Genomic DNA, 25087 nt, shown 5'->3' on the forward strand with positions numbered 1-25087 from the left:
ATTGATAACTAACCTCAAACCTGGTGAGACACCGGGCCCTGACGGGTTACATCCACGGTTGCTGTCATCTCTTGCGGACATAATTTCAAAACCGCTTGCGACACTCTTCAACATGTTCCTTTCACTCGCTCAACTCCCTAGAGATTGGAAGGACGCTATAGTTAGTCCTATATTTAAGGACGGTCAGCGACAGATAGTATCTAACTACCGGCCTGTTAGTCTAACTAGTATAGTCGTTAAGTTACTTGAAAAGATAATTCGGGTTAGGTTGCTAAGCCACATAGATTTACACAATCTGTTAGCTCCTGAGCAACACAGATTTCGTAACAAGCGTTCATGCTTGACTAACTTGCTCATTGCGAGGGAGGATTGGACAGCAGCCCTAGATCACGGTCTGTCTGTCGACGTGATATTCATAGATTTTAGCAGAGTGTTTGACAAGGTTTCACACGTAGGTCTTATGCAGAAGCTCACGAGCTTCGGAATAATAGGTACTGTACATGGGTGGATAGGAAATTTCTTATGTGACCGCAGACAGAGGGTGAGGGTTAACGGAACGCTATCCGATTGGAAGCCGGTCAAAAGTGGTGTACCCCAAGGCACCATCTTAGGCCCCCTGCTCTTCCTTCTCTACGTTAATGAGTTACCGCTGTTACTTGGGTCGTCGACATTATTGTTTGCGGATGACGTAAAAATCTGGAGAACAATAAAAAGTGCGGCTGATCATCTGGATTTTCAAGCTGACTTAGACGACTTAGTTAAATGGGCTCGAGAGTGGGGCCTAGAAATCAATGCTAGGAAGAGTGTGCTAATGCACAACGGTCGCGGTAATAGTTACCGTTACACTATTGAGGGTAAACCTCTTCCATGCGTTCAAGAGCATAAAGACTTAGGAGTAGTATTAAGTTATGATTTAAAAACAACTACACATTGCAAAGTAGCCGCTGTCAAAGGTTTTCGTGCGTTATGGTCACTTCGCCGAGCGTTCAAATCTTTTGACGAGGAAACGTTTCGAACTTTATATCCCATATATGTTAGACCACATTTAGAGTACTGTATCCAAGCAACTAGCCGTGTCTGGTAAAGGATACTAACTCAACTGAGCGTGTCCAGCATGTGGGAACGAAATTAGTGAAGGGTTTTTCTAGACTCCCTTACGATGAGCGTTTAAAAAGGCTAAATCTTTCCCCTTGTCGTATCGAAGGACAAGAGGTGACCTTATACTGGCATTTTGTATCTTTAATTATGATTTGGGTGTTAATATGCCTTATCTTTTTGCTCCCTCCAGCACTAATAATCTCCGCGGTCATAGCAAGAAGGTTCATAAACCACGATCTAATAAACTTAAAGTGGGGTCCCGTTTTTCTCATCGAGTAGTCAATCATTAAAACGCCTTACTCGAAAAAGTGATATCAGCCCCATCAGTGAATACTTTCAAGGAGAAGCTGGACCTTCACTGGAAAGCAGTGTGTCAGGATTAGTACAGGTTCATCAACCTACTATCCTTATTACTGAAGACTGAAGACATCATCACGATGGCATCGTCTTCGTTACATCAAGAATGAACGTTATCAGACATGGTGTGGCTGAACTAAATTCAAATCTAAAAATGTCTTGTTTTGACCGCTTCTGAAACTTTTCACGAATTGTCGATGTGACGCACCAATCATCTTGCGACAGTTTGACCTTTAAGTGCTTGCAACCTCCAACAGTGGACGATACCCCTGAAGCGTTGCCTACGACTTCCGACCTTATTCAGCAATGTTTAGGAATCAGTATGATCACGACGTTTCAATATGGAGTCCACAAGGACGAATTCATCAAATCGAATATGCTATGGAAGCTGTAAAGCAGGGTTCAGCAGCAGTCGCCCTGAAGAATCATGACTACGCCATAATTGTTGCCCTTAAGAGAGCACCATCTGAGCTCTCTTCCTACCAAGAAAAAATCATTCAAATAGATGATCATGTTGGGGTAGCGATCTCGGGTTTAACTGCTGATGGCCGACTTCTTAGTCGTTCAATGCGTCGTGAGTGTGCAGATAGCAGATGGGCCTACGATGAGCCATTACCAATTTCACGTCTGCTATTTAAGATAGCTCTCAAGATGCAAGTTCCTACTCAGAGATATGGTCGACGACCTTTCGGAGTTGGTATGCTAGTCACTGGTTGTGATGCCTTGGGACCACATGTTTACTACCTGGTAAGTTATACATTAGAAGACTAGCAATATGGTATAAACATATGAATGCAACGTGGTAATTACTTATGTCAACTTATGTCGTCCCACAACATATTCACCAGTAAACATACACAAGCGAATTCTGTATCAAGCGTGTATTCTCTAAAAGCCTAATATGTCGAACGTATTTTAGTTAATATGTTCGTTTTTAGATTTTTTATCTGGTGAAGAGTCTAAATAATTAACGCGAATAATTTTTCCCGGATTTTCTCAAGAGGGCTTTTAGGAGTTTGGATTCGTAGATGTTTTTTCAAAATATTTGAATCATAGGGACCTTTAATCTGTCCCAGGATGTTGGTATTCTCCACTGATAATCCATTTGGAAAATCTTCGTAAATGAGAACGTTATCCTTAATTATTCCAGGTAGAGTATTCTCGTCTTCATGCTTTGTACCAAAGCTTATGATACTACCCGCTTAGATTTATCCACCCAAGTTATCAACTTACGTCCTTCTAGTCATAGTGTTACTGATTCGCTTAAAAGTCGTTGGTGTGTGGTTAAACATTGTCTTTTTGAGTTCGCTATAATTCATCCCTCACCTAATACGTACGTACGTCATATAAACAGTTGAGTTTACGTTTTAGTTAATGTGAGGTTTAATCAGTTGGTATTTTATCATAGCTTCAGATTTACAACCTTTTTCTCTTAAGTGTCCATCCTCAAACGCATACGATTGCAAATGCATAGCCATTGGTTCTCGCTCTCAATCAGCTCGTACTTACTTGGAACGACATTTAGATGAATTTAAAGGTTCATCTTTGGATGATTTGATTTGTCATGGATTGAAGGCTTTAAACAGCACGTTGCCAAATGAAGTTAGTTTGAATATGAAGGTGAGTTTATTTTCATCAAAACCGATCCCATGAATGTTTTCTGACATCAAACTCAGCCCAGTCTTCCTCATTTTCGGGAATTAGCTAGTATATTGATTCCTACAAAGTATGATTTATACCCAAGCGCCCAGTAAATGAGTCTATCTACTTATATTTACCAAGTTTGGATACATTTGAGGAAGACGTGTGTGCCATTAAATCCAAGAGTCAGGTCACTGAAGATTTTTATGGTGTTCATCGCCAAGTTTACTAGTATATTGACCATTAAAAAAAAAGCAAAATGGCACACTTTATAGTTTATTTTATTGTATATTTATTTGAACACAAATATTGGTACAAGAGGGCACCATATATATATGCGCCACACAAAGCAATGAAAATGGGAAGAGAAAAAAAGAACGATAACGACTAAATTAGTGTAAGGTAGTTTAATGATAATAATGGGGAGACGGAATGTTACAATCAGAAGAAATCTTTCAGTTAAGGAAGATACAACCACTTTTTATGAAGAAAGTAAACGAAATTTACAGCATGATCGCCAGTGACTTCTATTCTGAGCCATATCTGATAACGTTTCTACCCACTGTGTAGCACCATCTCTCGGACCCCAGCCAAGGAGTCGTGAAAGACTAACAGAAGCCAGCCCTTTTTAGATTTCTTTCATATCCCGACACCACGTCATACACTGACCAATCGTTGGTCACCGGCTACCATGGGACTGCATTTCCTCACGATGCTCCACTGCCTTGTGGGTCAGGCCTTTAGGTCAAAGGCTCGGGGTGTGGCCTCCTAAGGAAACCGCCTGTTTCGGTCTGGGCACCCGGGCAGTATCACAGCACACATACAAATAAAATGAGAATGACACTTTATAGTCTCATTACATGATTCATCGGCTTGAAGCTAGTCGAAGTCTAGTTAGACATTGTTTTCCACTAATTCCTAGGTCAATGGTTGCGGTCCGCGTGACTATCGTAACCAATGGTTGGAAACTCTTGGTGACGTGGCTCAGAATCGATCACAATGGCGTCGGTGTATACACTCTCTGTCTTCCCTTAAACTAAAAGATTAAAATCACTTCATTCTTTCTTCCTGCACCATATCCTTATCGCAATCTTCCCTTTATATATTACCACCTCTGAATTAACTACTTTTATGAATCCGGTGTCCATCTTGTTGTGTTAATGAGGTTTGGCAACTTGGACCGATGCATATATGTGCCTGGTCCTACGTTGTAGCTGACTGACTGACAATGGTAGTATCTAAGAAATTGTTGGAGCAATGATTTATGGTAATATTCTAGTATGTTGTAAAGGTTTTCCATCTACATGAAATAATATCGTCCAACATATTTCACCACTCTATGAATTGATTTGTTTGACGCTTCTCAGATTTTGTGTACTGTCGAACAGGAGTAAAATTGACAATCTTCAATACCAGATACGTCTTTCACTCCTAACCCCAGCTATTCAAAAAAATCTTTTAGGAGAAGCATAATAAGGTTGATTTACATCCAAGTTAGTTCAATTACATATCGATCAAATGTCTGATTACCGACTACAAATTTACCGTCTGAGCAATCATCTCTTGAGCATAAAATCAGTGAATTTATGTATACAATAAAAAAGTACTAAAAATCAAATAACTAATTTCAGACCGAATGAATTAATACATAAAGTTCCACTGAAAATATAATACTGTACTACGCAAATGTAAAGACTGGTTTTACCATAAAGCGTTATATTTGGAGGTTTAACATTTTCATCACAGACGTCGATCATTATATGAAACCTTGATATGTTTTCATTTTAACACGCACTTAATTTATCGCGTTATTCACTGCCTGGTTTGTATTCCTAGGATTGCTAACACATTTGTACCTGGCTCTACGTTGACCATGATTGATTGCGTGGCTTCTAGGCCTTCATCAGTCAGCCATTCATTTCCGATTCCACTAAATTATCTCTTAAATACTTACGCGCTGCTTAAATTCCTAAATTATTTATTGTTCGGATATACCTATAGTCCAAATACAAAATTCCTCACTGCTGATGGTTTTAGTAAACACTTTGTAGCCCGCTGATCTGACTTCGACTTAGATGGATGTATGAATATACTATGAACATAAATCTCCCATTTAGTTCTGTTTATTACCTAGGCTTACCCCGTTTGCGTGACGGTGGTAATAAGAAGCCAAATACGGGTTGCGCTGGAGGGATTTATTTTAAGCATTCGTCTATCCAGACAGAAGCGAAGGCGAGTGAGCCAACTTGTTTTGATCAAGCGTGTTTCGACATTTATAGTCAGACAAAAATAAGTTACTGATATGTGGTAAGTAGGATGAGTAATGTCCTCACATACGTCCATCTAATAACAGTCAAGGTTAATAAGCGAATAATTAACAAGGTCAGAATGTAAGTCAAGAAGAATGAATAGATTGGTTTGTCCGAAAGCTAGAATAACTCATATGGGCTTGAAATGGTACTAGACACTACACAGAGATAGATTTGCTGAATATACTTCTACCTAAGTCACTCACGTTCAAACACTAAGTGACTTAAAACGATTCGCGAACACTACTACACTGAAGGACTTCAGTGTTTATAACTGATATCTAATCTTTAGTATATGTCCACATACAGGATTGTAAATGAACCCTAAAGTGCCACTACGAACACCGTCAAGGTAGGAGGTTGATATGGCTTGCGAATCTAGACAAATGATATTAAGATACTTTGTCTCAACTAACCGCATATGATTTTGCAATTTCTTCCACTGTTGTTATGAGATGAATTCAAATAATCATTTAATACCAATGTCAGCTTTTCTTTGTGCGTCGCCTTTTCTACGTTCTTTACTGTCTAGCGCCCCTTAACCAGTTCATTTCACTGTACATAATATGGTTACGAACGAGAATGAGTTTAGAACAAAATCAATTCCAAATGAAACCGAAACAAAATGTGCAGAGAAAAAAAGCATAAGAGTTTGTGTAAAATTAAAGATGCTTCAAGTACTTGGTCTTTTCAACCAGGGTTGACTAGTTAGCAATGCATCAGCATATTTAAACTTGGGTCTCATTGAGCGTGCAGGCTAAAATGTAATGAGTCAGTCCTACCAATACAACTATTAAGATAGTAGTCGATTTTCTCTAATCTGTTAGTAAATATTTTTCACTCACAAAATAATTGTATTGACAAAATATAAACATTCTCTATAATATTTTGACTGATACTTTAACTCTTCTACATAATTATGTGTGAGTCCCGAAACTCGAATATCATTTACGTTGGAGTAGTTAGAATCATTCAATCTCCCATATATCCAAAGTTGATGGTTTTATTCTACTACTGTAATTAACACATGATAGAAACTTGTAACTCAATGATTGAAAGTCTAATAGTTTTATGAACTGTCTTAATTTCAGTAGCATTACATTTAGTGATTTTATATACTACAGTAAAAATATGAATTTTCATATCTTATTTGATGTCTTAGAATTGTTCACTTGCTATAGTTGGAAAAGACATGAAATTCACAATATTTGAAGATGACGATATTGATCCATATTTGAAGTTATTCGAAGCTACTCAAGCGGATGCACCAACTATCTCCGATTCCGGTCCTACTCCAATGGAACAGGATCAGTCTGCGTTGTAACCGGCTATCTATGTATATGGAATTGTTTATGTACTGATGATCTAACGACTATGCTGAGTCCTAACTTGTTTTTATTTTCGATTTGTAAAAATAAGAAGTTAATAAAGTTGAGTTATGAAATTCATATGTTTTCTTCCTAATATTTTCTTTTTATTTAGAAAACAGTTTTGCCAAATATGTTTGATATTTTCTTAAACTTATGTAGAGAATTTTTGATATCTTGAAGTTTTAGCTTAAACATTGTGTTTATTAAACAGAGACTGTGATATTCAACTGGTTTGTGTTGAACTAGCTTAGTTTAAAGTTACTGGATAAAGATGACAAATCCAATAATAAGTTTTTAAACCTCTATCGACTGACATGACTGGAACTTATGTGTTCCTTGTAACCATCCACTAGCTAACTTAATGATTAATGATGGTTGATACAGGAGTTGGTTGATAAAAAGGTAGTGGCTTTCAAAGCAAAACAGTATCAGTCTGCTACATTTTTGGCTGATCCGTTTTGATAGACACAGACGATCTGTATGTAGTCACCACAATAAACATGATGAAATTACTACAACATTAGAAGACATTTGGTCCAGGCGATCTACTTTCCGTTCTTTTCAAAGACGGGATAGTCTTTTGATCAGGGAACTAAGTCGATTGTCTAAAATATCTATATTTAGACTAAACCATCGTACTTCACTGAAGTTTTTTCTTTCCTAGTTTCAAGCAGGGTTTGCGTGATACACCTAATTAGTGATAATTGCTGACTTTGTTTTATAAAACAATGAATCGACCTGCAAGAACTCATATTGCGAATACGTTAGTGATCTTCCCACTCCCTCAGGTTTCGATCCTCAAATTTTCTAATTCTCATCAAATAGACAGCTTTTAATCTATTAAATAGTACTATTCTCTGGAATCGCTTGTCGAAGAGAAAACACCCTAGGAATTTCTCTACGAATGACAGGAGTGTGCAATCAATCTTACATTGCTTCCAAATAATGGATGTGTTTGGATTGTTCAGTGTTGTCATTCCTATCTAGTTCTCTCGTCTATAACTTCCTCAAAACAACTGAGAAAGCTGTACAGTGGTTTGAATCTGTTGTTTAATAGAAAATCTTCAACCTTGAAAATACGGTTGTAATTGTTTCACTATGCGATCCCATATAAGCTAATTACTACACACTTAATTATTCAGCAACCATTGCTTGTAGGTACCGTATGTAAGTTTTACCATCAATGTGAAATAATTTTAAAAAACCTGCAGAGGCCTATGCCTTCACTTACTTTTTGTAACGAGTTGTTTGGAATAGTCAAGGAGTTCATGCTAGTGTGGTATTGCTTGGGGTAGTAAAGGCAGAAGAGATGTAGAGAAGTCTCATTCACCTTCGAATTCATCATTATGTGAATCGGAAAGTTTTGGTTCAAATGCACAGACATATCAAAAACTGCCTCAAGTTATAAATATAGACTGCTAGATGTCACCTCAGTGATTTAAATGTTAAACGCTTGTCTGAAGGTCTCAAGTTCGATCCCTGGTGCGATCGTGAATATTCACTGATGTAGAATCCCTTACTAGCACTTAGCATTTGTTTAGTTCTTCCTGAGTCAGTTTGTGATTCGTTGTTTTTCAAATTCAACAGCCTCTAAAATACCTCATGATCACAATCGTTTTACTAATACTAATGTATTGTAGTCAATAATACACATGTAAAGCGTAAGATAAATGTTTTCACTATTGCACCTCCATCGAGAGTTATATTTACACTGACTTGGTGAAAACATGGGGGAAAAGTAAAAGTTTTATACTGTAAAAACCGAGTCGTTTTTGTCTACATACATGTGCTACACAATCAGTGTAAATTTAAGATTTCTCAAAGTCCGAACTCTGCAACTCCGTATAGGTCCGTCTACTAGCTAGTGATTATTAGGTGTACTACCGAGCTGACGATGAAGTGGTCATGTGTCCTCTAGATCATTATATGCCCATTCTCAGATACTATGCATTGAAGCAAAGTAATATTCTTAACTTGAATATTTACTCGGCTTGTGTCAGTTCGTTGTAAAATTTTAAATAATACTCTATAATTCAGTTTTACAAGCCTCCCTTACAGTCCCCATGCAGCTATTGTACTTATTCTAGAGACAATTCTCCACATTTGTACTTGTTCAGTGTAGTTTCTTCGGCAAAATGTATTCATTCTAAAGGTTAAGAGTTTCTGTAGTCAGTCTTTATATTCAGTATACTGTTATGTAACCCGTGATCATTTCATAAATAAACTGATTATTTGACTGAGTTATGTAGGCAGCTGCAGGCTACCTGGTTAGAATCTGTGTGATTATCGTAACCAATAGTTAAAGACTCTGTAACATGATTCGGAATTTTCGCGATAGCACAGATGCATTCAATAGTTATATTCCCTCAAATTCCAAGATTTTGAATAACCTTATGATTATGTTTTTTTAAGTACCACGAATCCATATTTTATGTAATCGTATCTTAGATACCCAGTCTTTTCAACTACCATTAATGTTGTCACTACCTCTTCTTCCCTGGGATTTGTCTCTATAATTCCATCTCTCTGTGCAGATAGACTGTCGGCTTTTAGCGATATACACATGTTCCAGGTTCTATGTTGTATATGACTGATTGTATAAGCTGGCAATGAAGTAACTTCCTACTGTAAAGACAATTTATTTGATTTAGTGAACAATTTTTACTTGAAATTTTAATTTTAATACCACAGTAGCTAACTTCTCGTTTCCTGTTTTCTCTCTACGTTTTCAGGCCTATGTAACTAGTACTCAATTTTGTAATTGGCATTTTTCTCCTTCAGAATTAGTTAATCTTCGTTCAGATTGTAATACAACTGCTCTTAAACGATTACAATCAATTAAAGAAGTAGAAATTAAAAATACCAATGAAAATGTAAACAATACATTAACTGTTGTTGGATTAGATCCTGATCAAGAATTTAAAATTATTAAACATTATGTATATTTAATGAAAATTTTATTTGATAAATTTACAACACCTCAGTTACCAAATGAAGTAAGTTTTTGAACTGATAATCAAATTTGTTCAGTCTTTTATTTTTTTATTTTAAAGTTCAATTGTAATTATTTTCATTGATATTATTGTCGGACTGGAAAGAGGGCACCTCATCAAGATTATAAAGAAAAGAGATCTGAACAAATGTGAAAACTACAGAGGTATCACACTAATTTCAGTACCAGAGTGCTACTGAACCAGATAAAAGACGCATTAGACACCCAACTTCGAGATCAACAGGCTAGATTCCGCAAGGATCGATCGTGCACAGACCAAATTGTCACACTACGGATCATTGTTAAGTGAAACTCGTCACTATACATCAACTTCATTGACTATGATAAGTCGTTTGACAGTGTAGATAGGAGAACTCTATGGAGTTCCTGAGAAGATTGTCAGCATTATCCGGAACTCATACGACGGACTGCAGTGCAAAGTCGTACACGAAGGATAGCTGACAGATGCATTCCAAGCAAGAAGCCAGATAAGGCTGTATACTCTCCCCCTTCCGTTTTTACTGGCGGTTGACTATATTATGAATACCTCGACATCTGAGGGAAAACACGACATACAATGGACATCTCAGAACCAAATAGACGATTTGGACTTCTCAGATGACATAGCCCTCCTATCTCATACACACGAACAAATGCAGATGAAGGTAGCTAATGTAGCAGTAGGCCTCAACATGCACAAACGAAAAAGCAAGATCCTCAAATGCAACGCGAAGAACACCGACCCGATCACACTTGGTGGAGAAACTCTGGAAGATGTAGAATCCTTCATATACCTGGGAAGCATCATCGATCAATAAGGAGGTTCAGATGCAGACGTAAATGCGAGAATTGGCAAAGCAAGGGCCGCATCTCTTCAATTGAATAACATATAGAACTCAAAACAACCTTCAACCAATATCAAAGTCATAATCTCCAATACGAATGTCAAGACAGTTCTACTATACGGAGCCGAAACTTGCAGAACTATTACAACCATAATCAAAATATTACAAGTATTTATAAACAACTATATACGCAAGATATTCAATGTTTGTTGGTCGGATATCATCAGTAATATTCTACTGTGGGAGAGAACAAACCAGCTTCCAGCTGAAGAACAAATTAGGGAAAGACGATGGAAATGAATAGGATATATATCACGGAAATCATCAAACTGCGTCGCGAAGCAAGCCCTGACTTGGAATCCTGAAGGGAAGTGGAGAAGAGGGAGGTCAAAGAACACATTACGTCGGGAAATAAGAGCAGATATGAAAAGGATGAGTAACAACTGGAAAGAGATAGAAAGAATTGCCCAGGACAGGGTTGTATGGAAAGTGTTTGTGGGTGGCCTATGCTCCTCCATGAGGAGTAACAGGTGTAAGTAAGCAAGTATTGTTATTGTCATAAGAGTGTAGATAACTTCATATCATTCTGTTTGTACTCGATCAAGTAACTAAATATGTTTCATTTTTGATAAGTTAGTATTCTTCGTTTACATTTAGACTGATAAATAATATTGTATGAGTATTGGTTATCATTATTTATCTGAACTATACATTTCATAAGGTGTAAACTTTCTATTTGTTTGTTCAGTACTAGGGAATGAAAATTGTTAATTAGTAAAAGTAGCCATACATGAACCCATTCAAATCTATCTGTCTTCATCAGTGAAAGGTCAGTAAACTTGGTAAATTTGTTAATTGGGTTGTGAACTTATATCGACTAAAGTAGTTGAAACGTGCACTAGTCATTTTCAGCCACTGCCTATCCTGATCTGCTTTACTGGTTTGTATAAAGTAAATTGTTTAAACGTTAGCGATGACCAAAACATGAGTAGATATCAGTTGATAAAATCATTGGCTGTTAATTTAGGCCGTTGGATTTGTCCTAACAATTTCATGTTTCTGTGCTAATGGGGTGTGGCAAATTGAACCGATCTACATACGTATCAGGTTCTACTTTACGTTTAACTGACTGACTGAGTGATCCGAACTCAGTAACTCTGTGGGTAACAAAATGTTTAAATCAGGTGTATGTTCTAGTCCAACTATGAGTATACATGAGTATTGTAATGCAAATACATCCATCTAACGAGTCTCAAATAGGATGTAACATGCGTTCTATATTCTACAATCCATTTGTTTTAAATAACTTTTGAAAATGGTTATATAGATGTTACCTGCACAGAACAGACACATGCCAATAATGATTGACAAATGTCTACTCGCTAATTTCAACGATTAAGTAACTCAAATCCCTCGCACTAACGATATAGCTTGTTCCAATTTTGTCTAACTAGTGAGATTTTCTGCAAAAAGTAACGTTCAGATGCATAATCTGTCCAGTAAATGTTTGAACTGTGGTTGCTGAAACTTCGTTTTAGAGTTCAGCACACGTCAATTTTACTGCCTATTATAACTATATAACTGTCCTGTCTCCATTTCTGTTGTTTGAAATACTCTTGGAAGTCGTCAAAAGTCAGATTTTCCAGCTACCTCACCGTCGTCATGTATTTTGCGAAAATCATTTCTCTCAAATTCAATTTATTAGCTGTCAGAAATTGTGGAAGACCACATACTTTCGATGTTTTCATCAAAACAGAAAGTTGATGATTCTCGTACTCCTAAATTTATTTATTTATTTATTTATTTATTTGAACACATATATTGGTACAGGAGTGCGCCAAATATATATGCGCCACACAAAACAATGAGAATTTAAGAAGAAAAATAAAAAAAGTGGGGAACGTAAAAATATATAAAAAAAACAATAACGAAGAGATTGGTGTAAGGTAGTGTAATAATAATAGTAATAGTAGGGGAACAGAAGGGTACAATCAGAAGAAATCTTTCAGTTAAGGAAGATACAACCACGTTTTATGAGGAAAGTATAAGAAGGTTACAGCATGATCGCCACTGGCTTCTATTCTGAGCCATATCTGATAACGTCTCTAGCCACCGTGTAGCACGATCTCTCAGACCCCAACCAGGGAGTCGTGAAGGACCAACACAAGCCAGTCCTTTGCAGCTTTCTTCCATGCCACGACACCATGTCATGCACTGACCACCTCTCCGCTTCTTCCAACCAGTCCCAGAGTCGGCAAATAATGCACGACGTGGAATTCTTTGGGACGACATTCGGAGAACATGTCCAAGCCACCGAAGTCGGTGTTTCAAGATGGTGACACCAATTGAATTATCATCTCTGTGCCCGAACACACGATGCCGAACCTCTCCATTACTGACATGGTGTTGCCACTGGGTGTCAGCAATCCTTCGGAGACAGCGATAGTCGAACACAGAGAGTTGTCTAACGTCCTCAACTCGGAGAGACCAGGTTTCACAAGCATAGAGCAAAACTACTCTCACCGACGCGTTGTAAATCCGACCTTTTACAGCCAGACTAACATCACGAAGGCGCCAAAGATGGCCCAGATTGGCATAAGCCGCTCTGGCTTTCACTATACGTGCATTGATCTCATCACTCACACCTCCACCAGCACTTATGCAGCTACCCAGATACACGAACTTCTCGACTACGTCTATCTGCTCACCATCCAGGGCGAGTACAGGATTGGAATCCTGCCAGTCTTGTAGAAGTACTTTGCACTTGGAAGGTGCAAAGTACATACCATACCTACGGACACTGATTGCCAACTGATTAAGCGCGAATTGCATGTCTTGGGGGTTATCGCACAGTAAGACAATATCGTCCGCATACTCAAGGTCGAGAAGTCTTTCTCCAGGCAGCAGATCCACATCGCCATTACTTACATCCATCAGAGCTGTTTCCAGAATGTCATCGATGGCAAAGTTGAAGAGGAATGGTGAGATTGGGCAACCCTGTCTAACCCCACTGCTCGAGTGGTGTCCGTCAAGGCTGCCCACTTTCTCCATTTTTGTTTAACTTCATCATAGACCTATTGATGGAAACAGCACTCTCGTCGACTGGATTCTCGGGTATTGATCTCCTTCCAGGAGGTCCACTTATCGACTTAGAATACGCAGATGACATAGTCCTGTTTGGTGAAGACGCTGACAAAATGCAGAGTCTTTGGGTAGCACTAAGCAACAATGCCAGAATGTTTGGGATGCGCTTCTCTCCCTCTAAATGCAAGTTGTTGCTTCAGGACTGGTCTGCGTCAACACCTGAACTAAGGATAGGGAGTGAAGTAGTCGAACGCGTTGACAACTTCACTTATCTTGGAAGTCTGATCAGCCCTAATGGGCTGGTGTCTGACGAAATCTCAGCACGGATTCGAAAAGCTCGTTTGGCTTTTGCCAACTTACGTCACCTTTGGCGGAGGCGAGATATCCGTCTATCAATAAAAGGACGAGTATACTGCGCGGCAGTTCGTTCTGTTTTAATTTACGGCAGCGAAACATGGCCCTTAAGAGTAGAAGACACCCGTAAGCTACTAGTATTTGACCACAGACGCCTTAGAAATATTGCTGGCGTCTGCTGGGATCACCGGGTAAGTAATAGTGAGGTTAGACGCAGGGTATTAGGGAATGATGGTAAATCAGTTGATGAGGTTATGAATCTTCATCGACTGAGATGGTTGGGCCACGTATTACGTATGCCTGAACACCGATTACCACGACGTGCAATGCTAACCGGTGTAGGGGATGGTTGGAAGAAAGTTAGGGGCGGCCAAACCAAAACGTGGCATCAGTGCTTAAAGTCACTAACTTCTAGTCTGAGCCATGTTGGTAGATGCAGACTACTTGGTTGTGGTCCGCGTGACTTTCGTAACCAATGGTTGGAGACCCTTGGTGACATGGCTCAGAATCGATCACAATGGCGTCGGTGTATACACTCTCTGTCTTCTCTTAAACTAAGAGATTAAAATCACTTCATATCTTTCTTTCTACGAACTAATTCTTTCTTCCTATACTATATCCTTATTGCAATCTTTCTCCTATATATTACCACCTTTGACCTAACCACTCCTATGAATCCGGTGTTCATCTTGCTGTGCTAATGAGGTATGGCAACCTGGGCCGATGCATACATGTGCCTGGTCCTACGTTGTAGCTGACTGACTGACTGACTGCTCGAATGGAACAATGGAGAGAGGTGGTTGTATGCCCTCACTCTGCCTGAGGTGTTTGTATATAGGGCTTTTGAGATGTTAATAAACTTCTCAGGCACACACTTCTTCAATAGACAATCCCAGAGAACAGTCCTGTCCAACGAATCGAAGGCAGCCCTGATGTCAAGAAACACTACGATTGTTGGCCTTTGATAAGTATAGCGGTGTTCTAAAATTTGGCGGAGGGTGAAGATATGATCAATACATCCTCGACCAGAACGAAACCCAGCCTGCTCCTTGCGAGTCAATCTTTCTCGGGTTTTGAACAGCCTACGAAGAATGACGGAAGCCAATAGCTTGGACGCAATCGGAAGTAAACTTATCCCCGATAGTTGTTACAGGAACGACGTGAACCCTTTTTAAAGATAGGGACAACTATCGACTCATTCCATGACGTCGGTACACACTCTAGTTCCCAAACCTTTGTAAACAACGTCGTCAATTCCTTAGTCAAAAAGTCACCACCATCCTTAAAAAGAGCCGGAGGTAAGTCATCTGGGCCAGGTGATTTGTAGCGCTTGAAGAGTTGGAGTTCCTTGGGGACTTCCTCCTCGTTTGGTGGATCAGTCGTCACCGGCCATGGAGGGCAGGACAGTCCGACCGATGTTGCCGGAGCAGCAGGTCAGTTGAACTGCCCTTCGAAAAGTTCTGCCCATCGTCTAAGACGTCGATGGATGTTAGTGATTGGCATCCCATCATCCTCGCAGATTGTTTCGCTCACACCAGACTTCTTGCTGCCAGTGGCTCGGATGAGTTGTAAGAGCTTCCGGTAATTACCAGATGCAGCTGCTGCTTCCAGCTCATTAGTACGCTTCGACCACCAGGCTTCTCGGTCCTTACGCAAGCTTTGCCCAATTTCCTTACGTAACATCCTTCGTTTGTGGTCAAACTCACGGTCACCCGGAGTAGACCGACGGGCTTCAATGAGTTGTAAGGAACCAGAAGAAACCCAGTGCTTAAAAGCGGGACGTTTCGAAAACCCACAACTGACTGTTCCCGCCATTTTCATGGCGTCATGCAATTGCAACCAATGCTCATCTATACTTTTCGGTGGAGTGGTAGCTAGCCTGGAGGGTAGCTCGGTTCGATACTTACTTGCAACAGAAGTTGCAACCAACTTGCTGACATCAATCCTTTGGTGGCGGTCACTTCGTTGTCCACTGAAAAGTAAGGTAAGATTGGCACAGACCAAGGCATGATCAGAGTCCAGATAGGTACTCCAAAAGGAGCGGCAGTCTTGTACACAACCACGCCAGCGGTAGCTGATCGCGATGTGATCAATCTGAGTCCAGGCTTGAGATGCAGAGGGAGGACGCCAGGTGGCACATCGGCGATGACTGTGCCGAAAGTTAGTGCTAGCCAGAAACAGGTTGTGGTCTGTGCACAGTTGCAGTAGACGGTCCCCGTTATCTGTCATGCGACCAACAAGTTCCCATCGGCTACCTAAATGATTCTCTTCTATGCCTAGACACCCGACCTGAGCATTCAAGTCTCCGGCTAGTACTACAATATCTGTCGAACGCACTTTCTGGAGAAGAACAGATAACTGGTGGTGAAACTCATCCTTGATTGCATCCGGGCTGCAATCTGTCGGAGCATAGGCGGAGATGACGAAAAGACATCGTTTCTCACGCCGATTTCTTCTCACTTTGATGGAACTCTCTAATCTAGCAGCACATAACCGACTGTTAATGGGGATCCAATCGATCAGTGCTGCCTCAGCTCTAGCGCTTAGTGCGACACCAACGCCAGCAAGACCAGACGAAGATGCCACAGGGTCCCCGGATAAGCGCACGTAAAACAAGCTTTTTGAAGCGACAGATGGAGATCGAATTTGTAGTACTTCGCCAGAGTCTTGAATACGGGTCTCGGATAGACAACAAACATCAATATTAAGACTTTCTAAAGACATAGCCATCCCTATCTGTTGTCCGACCTGCATAAATGTGCGAACGTTAAAGGCAGCCAGTTTGAATAGTGCACGTGGTTTCAGAAAAACTGCTTCAGTATTCATATTCGGTGGTAACATACAATTTTCAACCGAACAGTGACTCGAGAACGTTTAGATACAGTCGAATTTCCACCATAGACGAGCTGCTGTATAAGTCGAACAAAAAATAAGTATAGACAGAGTAGGAATAAAGGAGGGTGAATAATGACGTAGTAAATCATAATAATAATAATAGCAATAATAATAATAATTGAATCATTTGAATGTTCGTCGAAGCAAGAGAATTAGTTTCCATGATCATAGACAGTTCAGTTCATTAATTGCGTGTGGGCTGCGATACTGCTCGGGTGCCCAGACCGAATCAGGTGGTTATCTTAGGGGCCACACCCCGAGCCTTTGACCTAAAGGTCTAACCCACAAGGCAGTGGAGCATCGTGAGGAGATGCCGCCCCATGGTAGCCGGTGACCAACGATTGGTTCATACGCCATTTGTTCCCGCAGGATACTGGTGCCCATGTGCACCATTGATTTGGAATCCGGTTAAAGCGCCGGACACTCGCTTTTCGTCCTCTCATTTTCGTAAACAACACCCCCGCCACGAGAAGGCAGTGAGTAGGACTTCCCTGGCAGAGGCTGTATACGCGTGGCCGTGTGAGAGTATTTCGAGAGGAAGGGCGAACCCAACCCGCTCTCGGCCATACCAGGGCATTTGGGGGCAATAAACGATTTCACAAGTTGAAATCTATGGAAAGTCTGGATGCACTGGACGGCCGTTTCGTCCTGGTATGGGACTCCTCAGCAGTGCATATCCACGACCCCGCACCCCGCGGGATTCGAACCCAGGGCCTACTGGTCTCGCGCGTGAGCACTTAACCACTCCTAAACCATCCTTGTGATTTTCTCAATTCTTACTGAAATCCCGATCTGACTTTTCCTATCTATTTAAAAAAAACTGTGTTGTAAATGCATCCACTTTTATATCTCCTTCCTGATCTCGAATTTCAGTGTTCCCCTGTACACTATTTTCCACCCTTTCTTTTCAAATCGTGTTCTCAATCTCTAGTCACTTTTATTGTCGCTGCTACCATATTATTTCGATTTCTTGCTATGCATACTGTTAATCTCATATTACGCATATGTGATATTACAATTCGGGTCAACGTGCATCTGTTCCAGGTTCTACTTTAACACTGGCTGACGTTTTGAGTAGGTAGATGCAGTTATCTTTTTGAGTAGTAATCTAATGAATAAATCACATAGATTTCAGTCATTCGGTTACATATTTGAACCTCTCTACACTTCGGTTTGAGTAGTTGAGTATTATCAATAACTCGAACACAGTATGTATGTGACTAGAACATCACATTCATAGACTTCTTGATTATTGAGCATTATAATTTTGACCTTAACTAATATACACACAGCTGATAGTTCTTTAATTGAATTAGTTAATAGCTTTCATCATTTTTTTCGTTATTTCAGGTATATGGTTTTGCTGCAACCTATTTTAAACGTTTTTATCTTAATCATTCTGTAATGGACTTTTATCCACGTGATATAATGTTAACATGCTTGTACGTTGCTTGTAAAGCTGCAGATTTCCCAATTGGTCTTCAGACTTTCATTTCGCATATCCCTAGAAATCAAGAGCGATATAGTTATCTGGTTCTCAATTCTGAACTTTTTTTGATGGAATCACTGGGTTATGATCTGTGGGTGTATACACCGTATCAAGCGTTAACTGGATTTGTTATCGACTTAGTAGCATATCAGGTGGGAAATTTTTATTATTTTATATATTTAATCGCTTTAATGTCTTATCAAGTGATTTCCTACGGTTATAGAGTAGTTTCCATCCTGATCCAATAAAGAATTATTGAAAGCTAATAGGCATTCGATAGCAGTTTTGCCTTATTTTCAAACCCCTCGGGAGCACTTATATTCGGGTGGTCGGAGGGTTAGTGGGAATAAGTCTTGATAACTTGGTGTTAGTGGTAGAAAGTGTTTGTTTTAGTATGTCAGTCAAATGTATTTTGTAAACGCTGATGGGATTAAAATGAATAGAGCTCAGTTAATAAAACATGGTTACTAATCTGGAAGATAGTTGAAATAAAACGCAATGATGTAATAAATACAAGAAAGAGTTTAAAGAAGAAGATGCAACGAGGGAATATTTGTCATCAAGGAACGGCAAAGCAAGATTAATAACCATCTCATTTTGAACATACAAGTCACGATTTTGACGCCTGATAGCAACGGCTTCAGAAGACTGGAGGTTAGTTGTTTACTAATCACCTTAAAATATTGCAAAGTATCGACGTTATGCCTTGTATCAAGAAGATGTTTGGTAATTGCACTGTTTAGAGTCTTTCACTTGTCCTGAGGCTTTCCGGCAGCCAAACTATTAATTCTGTATAAACCAGCATGTTAAATAACTCAAAGGTTGACAAGCACCCCTTTAGTGTTACCACCAACTGGATTTATAAATTTACGTTTACCTGCCAAAGCAGCTACATTGGCCAAACAGAAAGGACGGCATATCTTAGATTTGTTGAACATGTTCCAGAAAGCCTCAGAACAAGTGAAAGACTCTAAACAGTGCAATTACCAAACATCTTCTTGATACAAGGCATAACGTCGATACTTTGCAATATTTTAAGGTGATTAGTAAACAACTAACCTCCAGTCTTCTGAAGCCGTTGCTATCAGGCGTCAAAATCGTGACTTGTATGTTCAAAATGAGATGGTTATTAATCTTGCTTTGCCGTTCCTTGATGACAAATATTCCCTCGTTGCATCTTCTTCTTTAAACTCTTTCTTGTATTTATTACATCATTGCGTTTTATTTCAACTATCTTCCAGATTAGTAACCATGTTTTATTAACTGAGCTCTATCCACTCTATATTCCTATCAATATTTATTCATTATGTAATCACTTGTTTCTAGCCGTTTGAACTGTTGTCACAATCAATGTTGTAGAATGTTCTTTCATCACATAAGGTATTTATTTACCATATTCATTCTATTAAATTCATTTTCACCCTTGCTATACTATACTAATGTATCATCAATATCACTTCTAATCAAACTCTCATGTAATTAATTTAAACCCATTATGTAACTATGATTTTAAATATCACAGGTAGTAAGCAGTTGACGAGAACTAAACGAAATAAAATGAATTCATGCTATTCTGTTAGAATCTTTGTTCTTGATCTTTTCGAATTGATATAGGGAACTATGAGAATGAAATAATAGTTCTCCCTGCATTACTCTGGCTATGAAACATTGCATGTATGATAGTAAAAAATATGCATAAGTTGAGTGGCTTATACCATAGCTTTCTGTGAAGCACTGCCCGCGTAACAACGACTGAGTGTGTGACCAGTGCTAAGGTACATGGAACTAAACAAAATAGTAGTTCGTAAAATGAACTGGTAAATCTCCATCGACTAATGTGTCCAGGATACGTCTTACATAAACCCACTTACCCTCTGCCTCTATGTGTAGTGCTTACTGATGCAGGAGGTTGTAATACTTCAAAAACTTGTTCTCCGTTTGGTTAAAAGTTGAGTAAACAAAATTACCTTAGTTTTTCTTTCATTTCATGTTAACTGTTTTTTGTTATTCATTTCTGGCTACTTTTTGTTGATATATGTAAGCTATCTATTCTGATATGCAGGTTGCCAGGTCATCATTTTGACTGACCAATTTTCTCCTTTTATCTATTTAGAGACGAATTTGTGGTGCACGTTCTGATTCCTATCTTTTAGAGAATCGATCCGATGCTCAGCTCGTTGATGAGTTATGTAAGGACGGTGTAAATTTAATAAATTTATGGTATCAAACTGACTTGTGCCTCACAGCTCATCCAAGTCAGTTCGCTCTTGCTGTCCTAGTGGAACTTGGACATACTCGGCCTCAGTTGGATGTAGAAGTTTTCGTCAGAGATGAACTATGTGGTTGTGACCCAGTACAGAAGTTTAAACAGCATTCTGAAGAGGATGATGGTGACGAAGGAGACATAAAACCCAAGAAGGATACCAAATGTGACCCTGAAACTCGTTGGCAGGAACTGTCTAGTCGTTTAGATTCTATCCGTCAAACAATCGATGAATTTCAGTTTATTACTGACTTAGGACCTGTTGGTGAAGAAGAAGTAATTTTAGATGAATGTCGAAATCCCCTGTATAATATTGAATCTGACGAGTATGCGCAAGCTAAGTCAAAAGCGGATAGCCTAATGGCTACGCTTGAATAATAGTAATAGTCGTACCTGTACTGTATATATACCATGTATAATTCACGTTTACTTTTCTGTTTTGGAAATTGTGTGTAATTACAGATTTTATTCTCTAGTTTATCTTTTGTCCTGAATATCTATTTCTTATAAATTCTACCTCTCGTAAACTCAGTTTATTATTCCTTTTTCCTTTTGAGTAAAGCAGTGTCAGCTTTAGGGATCAACGAATTTCCGTTGGTCGCTTTCGTAACGTACTGTGCTCTTTGTTTCATGAAGTCCAATTTTGTGACAGTCGCTGGACGATAGCTATGTTTCCTGAAATTCGATAATAAACCTTCAGCTAAAACGTACCCATAAGCACGTTGATAAGGACATCTGACATAACAGACAGGTCGGTCTTCCAATAACTGACAGATGAATGACGCTAGCCACTGTAGTTCTCTCCAAGACTTGTCAAAATCTAGCCCGTTCGTGGACGAACATATGTTGACAATCCGAATTTAAGTGTCTTTAGTCTCGATTTTCTGACCAAGAAGTTGGGAATTTCGTTAAAAGAAGTAACCAGCTACAAAATATCTTGATACATCACATTTTGTATGTGGTTTGGTTTGCCTTTACCATTTTGTACTTAGAAACAATCCTCATAATCTTCTGATCAGTCATGACAGTCTTCATTGTCAGTATATCCCGTTGATATACCGAATGATTAACAACCACTCAGCACTCATGTAGTAATTTGTCTTCAGTAGAACCCCAGAAACAAGCTAATTATGAGTTTCGGTCTATGATCTTAACTATCACAAAAGAAGGATTTGTGTGGCAAACGTGTTGAAAGATTAGCTTTATTTCTCAGACTGGACCGTACAGCTAAAAACTTGAAGAGGCCGAATGGGCTTGTTGCGGCTGTGCAGTGGATATTTTTGGTAAACAATGAAACATAGTTTCACTTGCTTCCCAAGTTTCCTTTCTAAAATACGGTAGTGTCTTCTGATGTAGCGGCTGTCGTAAGTATTGGGCGACGAGTACTTGGTCGTAGTCTTCGAATTTCGTCACCAAAAATCGTCGTCCAAGCACCTATCATTTTTGCCTACTGCAGGACCAGTATATCCATAGGCTTATGGTAGTGAGATCCGTAGCGAATGATTTAGCTACATTCAGCTCTAAGTGACTTGAACCAATAGTAAGAGGGGTCTCGTGTGTCAAATATAGAGAGCTTTAGCAGGTTATGTGATGCCACTGAAGATCTTATTAAAACCGATGTATAGAATTATCACTGACTGACCAACCCCACTTTGCTGAGTAATTTGGTCAAAAGTCAAGTGCTATGTGAAGCATGATCGTATAGTTATGGACTCGTGCCAAAGTGGGCTAATTAGGCTTGCAGAAAGTGAAAATGGTAACAGCTATTTGTGGATGATTCTTGACAGCACAGGTTTCAAGGTAATGACCCTATAGTTTGCAATATTTCTAGGTGGTCCTGTTTTGAATCTGGGGATGATAAGCTGTGTTTTCCATACAAACGGATAGACTTCATCGTCCATAGATTGGACAGTTCTAAACAGAATAATAGAAAATCTGTACTACCGCATTTCATGGATTATGCAGGGACCCCATCAGGTTCACCGTCATAGGATATTTTTAGGGCTGTTATGGCATTTTGATGTTGGTGAATATGGAATCAACAGTATATGGACGCTTAGATGTTATCGTTGGAAGCGTACTGATAAGAGTTTTATGCTGTAGCATTGCGAGAAATGGCGGCTGAATTATTCACAAATAGTATCAGGGTCGTCAACAACTCTGCCGTTAACTATGAAGAATCTGGTTGTGACAAAGGAATTCGATTTCACATGGGATTTGGAAAGCCGAAGTACTGATAGCTCTAAGGCTTTATCCTACATAGATATAAGATACTTGCATTGAGATGAATCATCTCTGCCAGTCAAGTTAAGCATACTTCGTAGCCCATACACGTAATTGTGCATGTACTAGCTCTGCTTCAATTTCCTCAGCTTTCTCTTAAAAATATGTTGGCCTCTGTTAGCATTATAAACCACATGGTCGACAACTGCCTGCCTTGGCACATTGTTGGAGCTTTAGAGTTCAATGATATAGTGTTTGGAGAATGAATATCACTCACCACGACTCTGTGATCACTCACAAAAAATCCATCAATGACGTGCACTGAGGTAGGGTTGATATTGATTGCAAACATTTGATCAAGTATATTATTCCTTATAGTCGGCTTTCGAACGTGTTGGACCCATCCACAAAGAACTACCATTTCAACTAACTTGATATATCGTCCCAGTACCTAGGTCGAATTCCATTTAATGTCCGGCAGATCACCTCCGATGATTTTAAACGTATGCAGTTGGTGAGAAACAATTAAAAATATGTTTGTAAACAGTTTGTCAAAGTATCCACGTGGGGTGTGTAGAATCCAAAATAAGGTTTGGACTGGAAAATAACTGTCTAGGTAGTTTAAATACGTTCTATTGCTCAGTTGAAACCAAAACAAGGTGATTTTGTAAATGACGGTTCTAGATTTCGTCATAAGTAGGAATGTACATCATTACCTAAACAAATATTACCACTGAGTTACTCAACCAATAATTGTTCAATTAATCAAATCTAAATTACAATAAATGAACAAGTTGATAAAGGATGTTACACACTTCCTTATGTAACTCTCAAGGGACTACTTTCAGACCATGTAAAGTGTACAAATTTTGAATGATGTGAAGGATGAAAATTTCATAAAATGGTTCGTCAAAACATCAAGAATTTCACTACATTACTACGTCATTCCAATCTAATGTGTATTCAAGTTTATGCAGGTAAAATCTTATTAAGGAGTTGCGAAGATGTGCACAAGTTTGGTAGATGTTTGTCCTGTTTAAAATTTTATCCATGTAGTTCCTGTGTATTTCGTAATGATAAATGCTCTAAATGTGGTAAAATTAGATACATACAAGCAGTTTGTATTACTAATATTCATTTAGTTGCAGATAATCCTAAACTTTGTAATTTCGACCCTACTAAGTTGAATGTTTCAAAATTATCATATTCTGGTCAGATTCATGGTGTTATTTTACCATGTATACGTTGTTCTCATGATTCATCTATTTCTAATGAAATTATTTCCAAATATGTGGTAGATGTATCTAGTGCACCTAATCCTGATCAGAACTCTGATGTTACTTTATATGATGTGGTTTTTCCAAATAAAATATTGGTTAAATGTGAGGGACAATTTCTAAATAAGTTAAACTCTGATTACAGTTCTGACGGTGTCTCATCAGATGTTATTTGTCCTCACAATAGACTTATCTATGATGATATTTCTAATGAATGTGACAAATATGTTCCGAATGAGTCGGACTCCAGTCACATTTCTGATGTTGTCGTATCAGATTTTGGATATTCTCACAATCAATGTATTATTATTCACAAACAGCTTGTGGATACATAAGTATTATGTAGAAAAAATTTTTCGTCTATTTAGAAGTGCAATAAAACACAAGTTTCATTAATGTTGGCATAATATTTACCAAATTAAAAAAAAACCGGTTCTGTGCATTTTAGAAGAATATTGAGTCAGCTTTTTTAAAGGGAATGAGGGAGAATAAGAGAATTTGAAAATGACAGTGGTATTACTCCTCGTTGAGTCAAATCTACAGTTTTGATTGTAAATTACGCATCAAAACTACTGTTCATGCTTTAATTGAATATATTTCAGTGAAAGTGATGTTGTTCCTGTGTGTTTTGACTTTGCTTGTGCGCATTTATTGTATCATAGCATACCTGATGAACTTTGACTTTATTTATTCGGTTAAGGTGTGAGATTTTGTTTCTATATATACATTTTTCTGTTACTATTTTTAGTTAACTTTTAAGACGGCTGGCTCTGCTCACAGATGTGGACAGCCATAGTGCTAATTTCATGTGGAAGAAAGAATGCAATGTGATGTGTAAGAAGGGGTTCCATAAGCGTGTACCAGTTTAAATCCCACTGCCTATAAACGGT

At 38.8% G+C, this 25087-nt stretch overlaps 1 protein-coding gene across 1 annotated transcript; it reads left to right on the forward strand.

Annotated features, from left to right (window-relative positions):
- The first annotated feature begins 1624 nt into the window (after positions 1–1624).
- PSMA1 (Proteasome subunit alpha 1) lies at positions 1625–24002 on the forward strand. The gene is made up of 3 exons (XM_051215433.1): positions 1625–9771; positions 18296–18586; positions 20548–24002. The coding sequence occupies exons 1-3, from the start codon at positions 9724–9726 to the stop codon at positions 21073–21075; spliced, it is 867 nt and encodes a 288-aa protein (XP_051065937.1). The 5' UTR covers positions 1625–9723; the 3' UTR covers positions 21076–24002.
- The last annotated feature ends 1085 nt before the right edge of the window (positions 24003–25087 follow it).

Source organism: Schistosoma haematobium, chromosome 4 (assembly GCF_000699445.3).
Source record: "Schistosoma haematobium chromosome 4, whole genome shotgun sequence".
Lineage (NCBI taxonomy): Eukaryota > Metazoa > Platyhelminthes > Trematoda > Strigeidida > Schistosomatidae > Schistosoma > Schistosoma haematobium.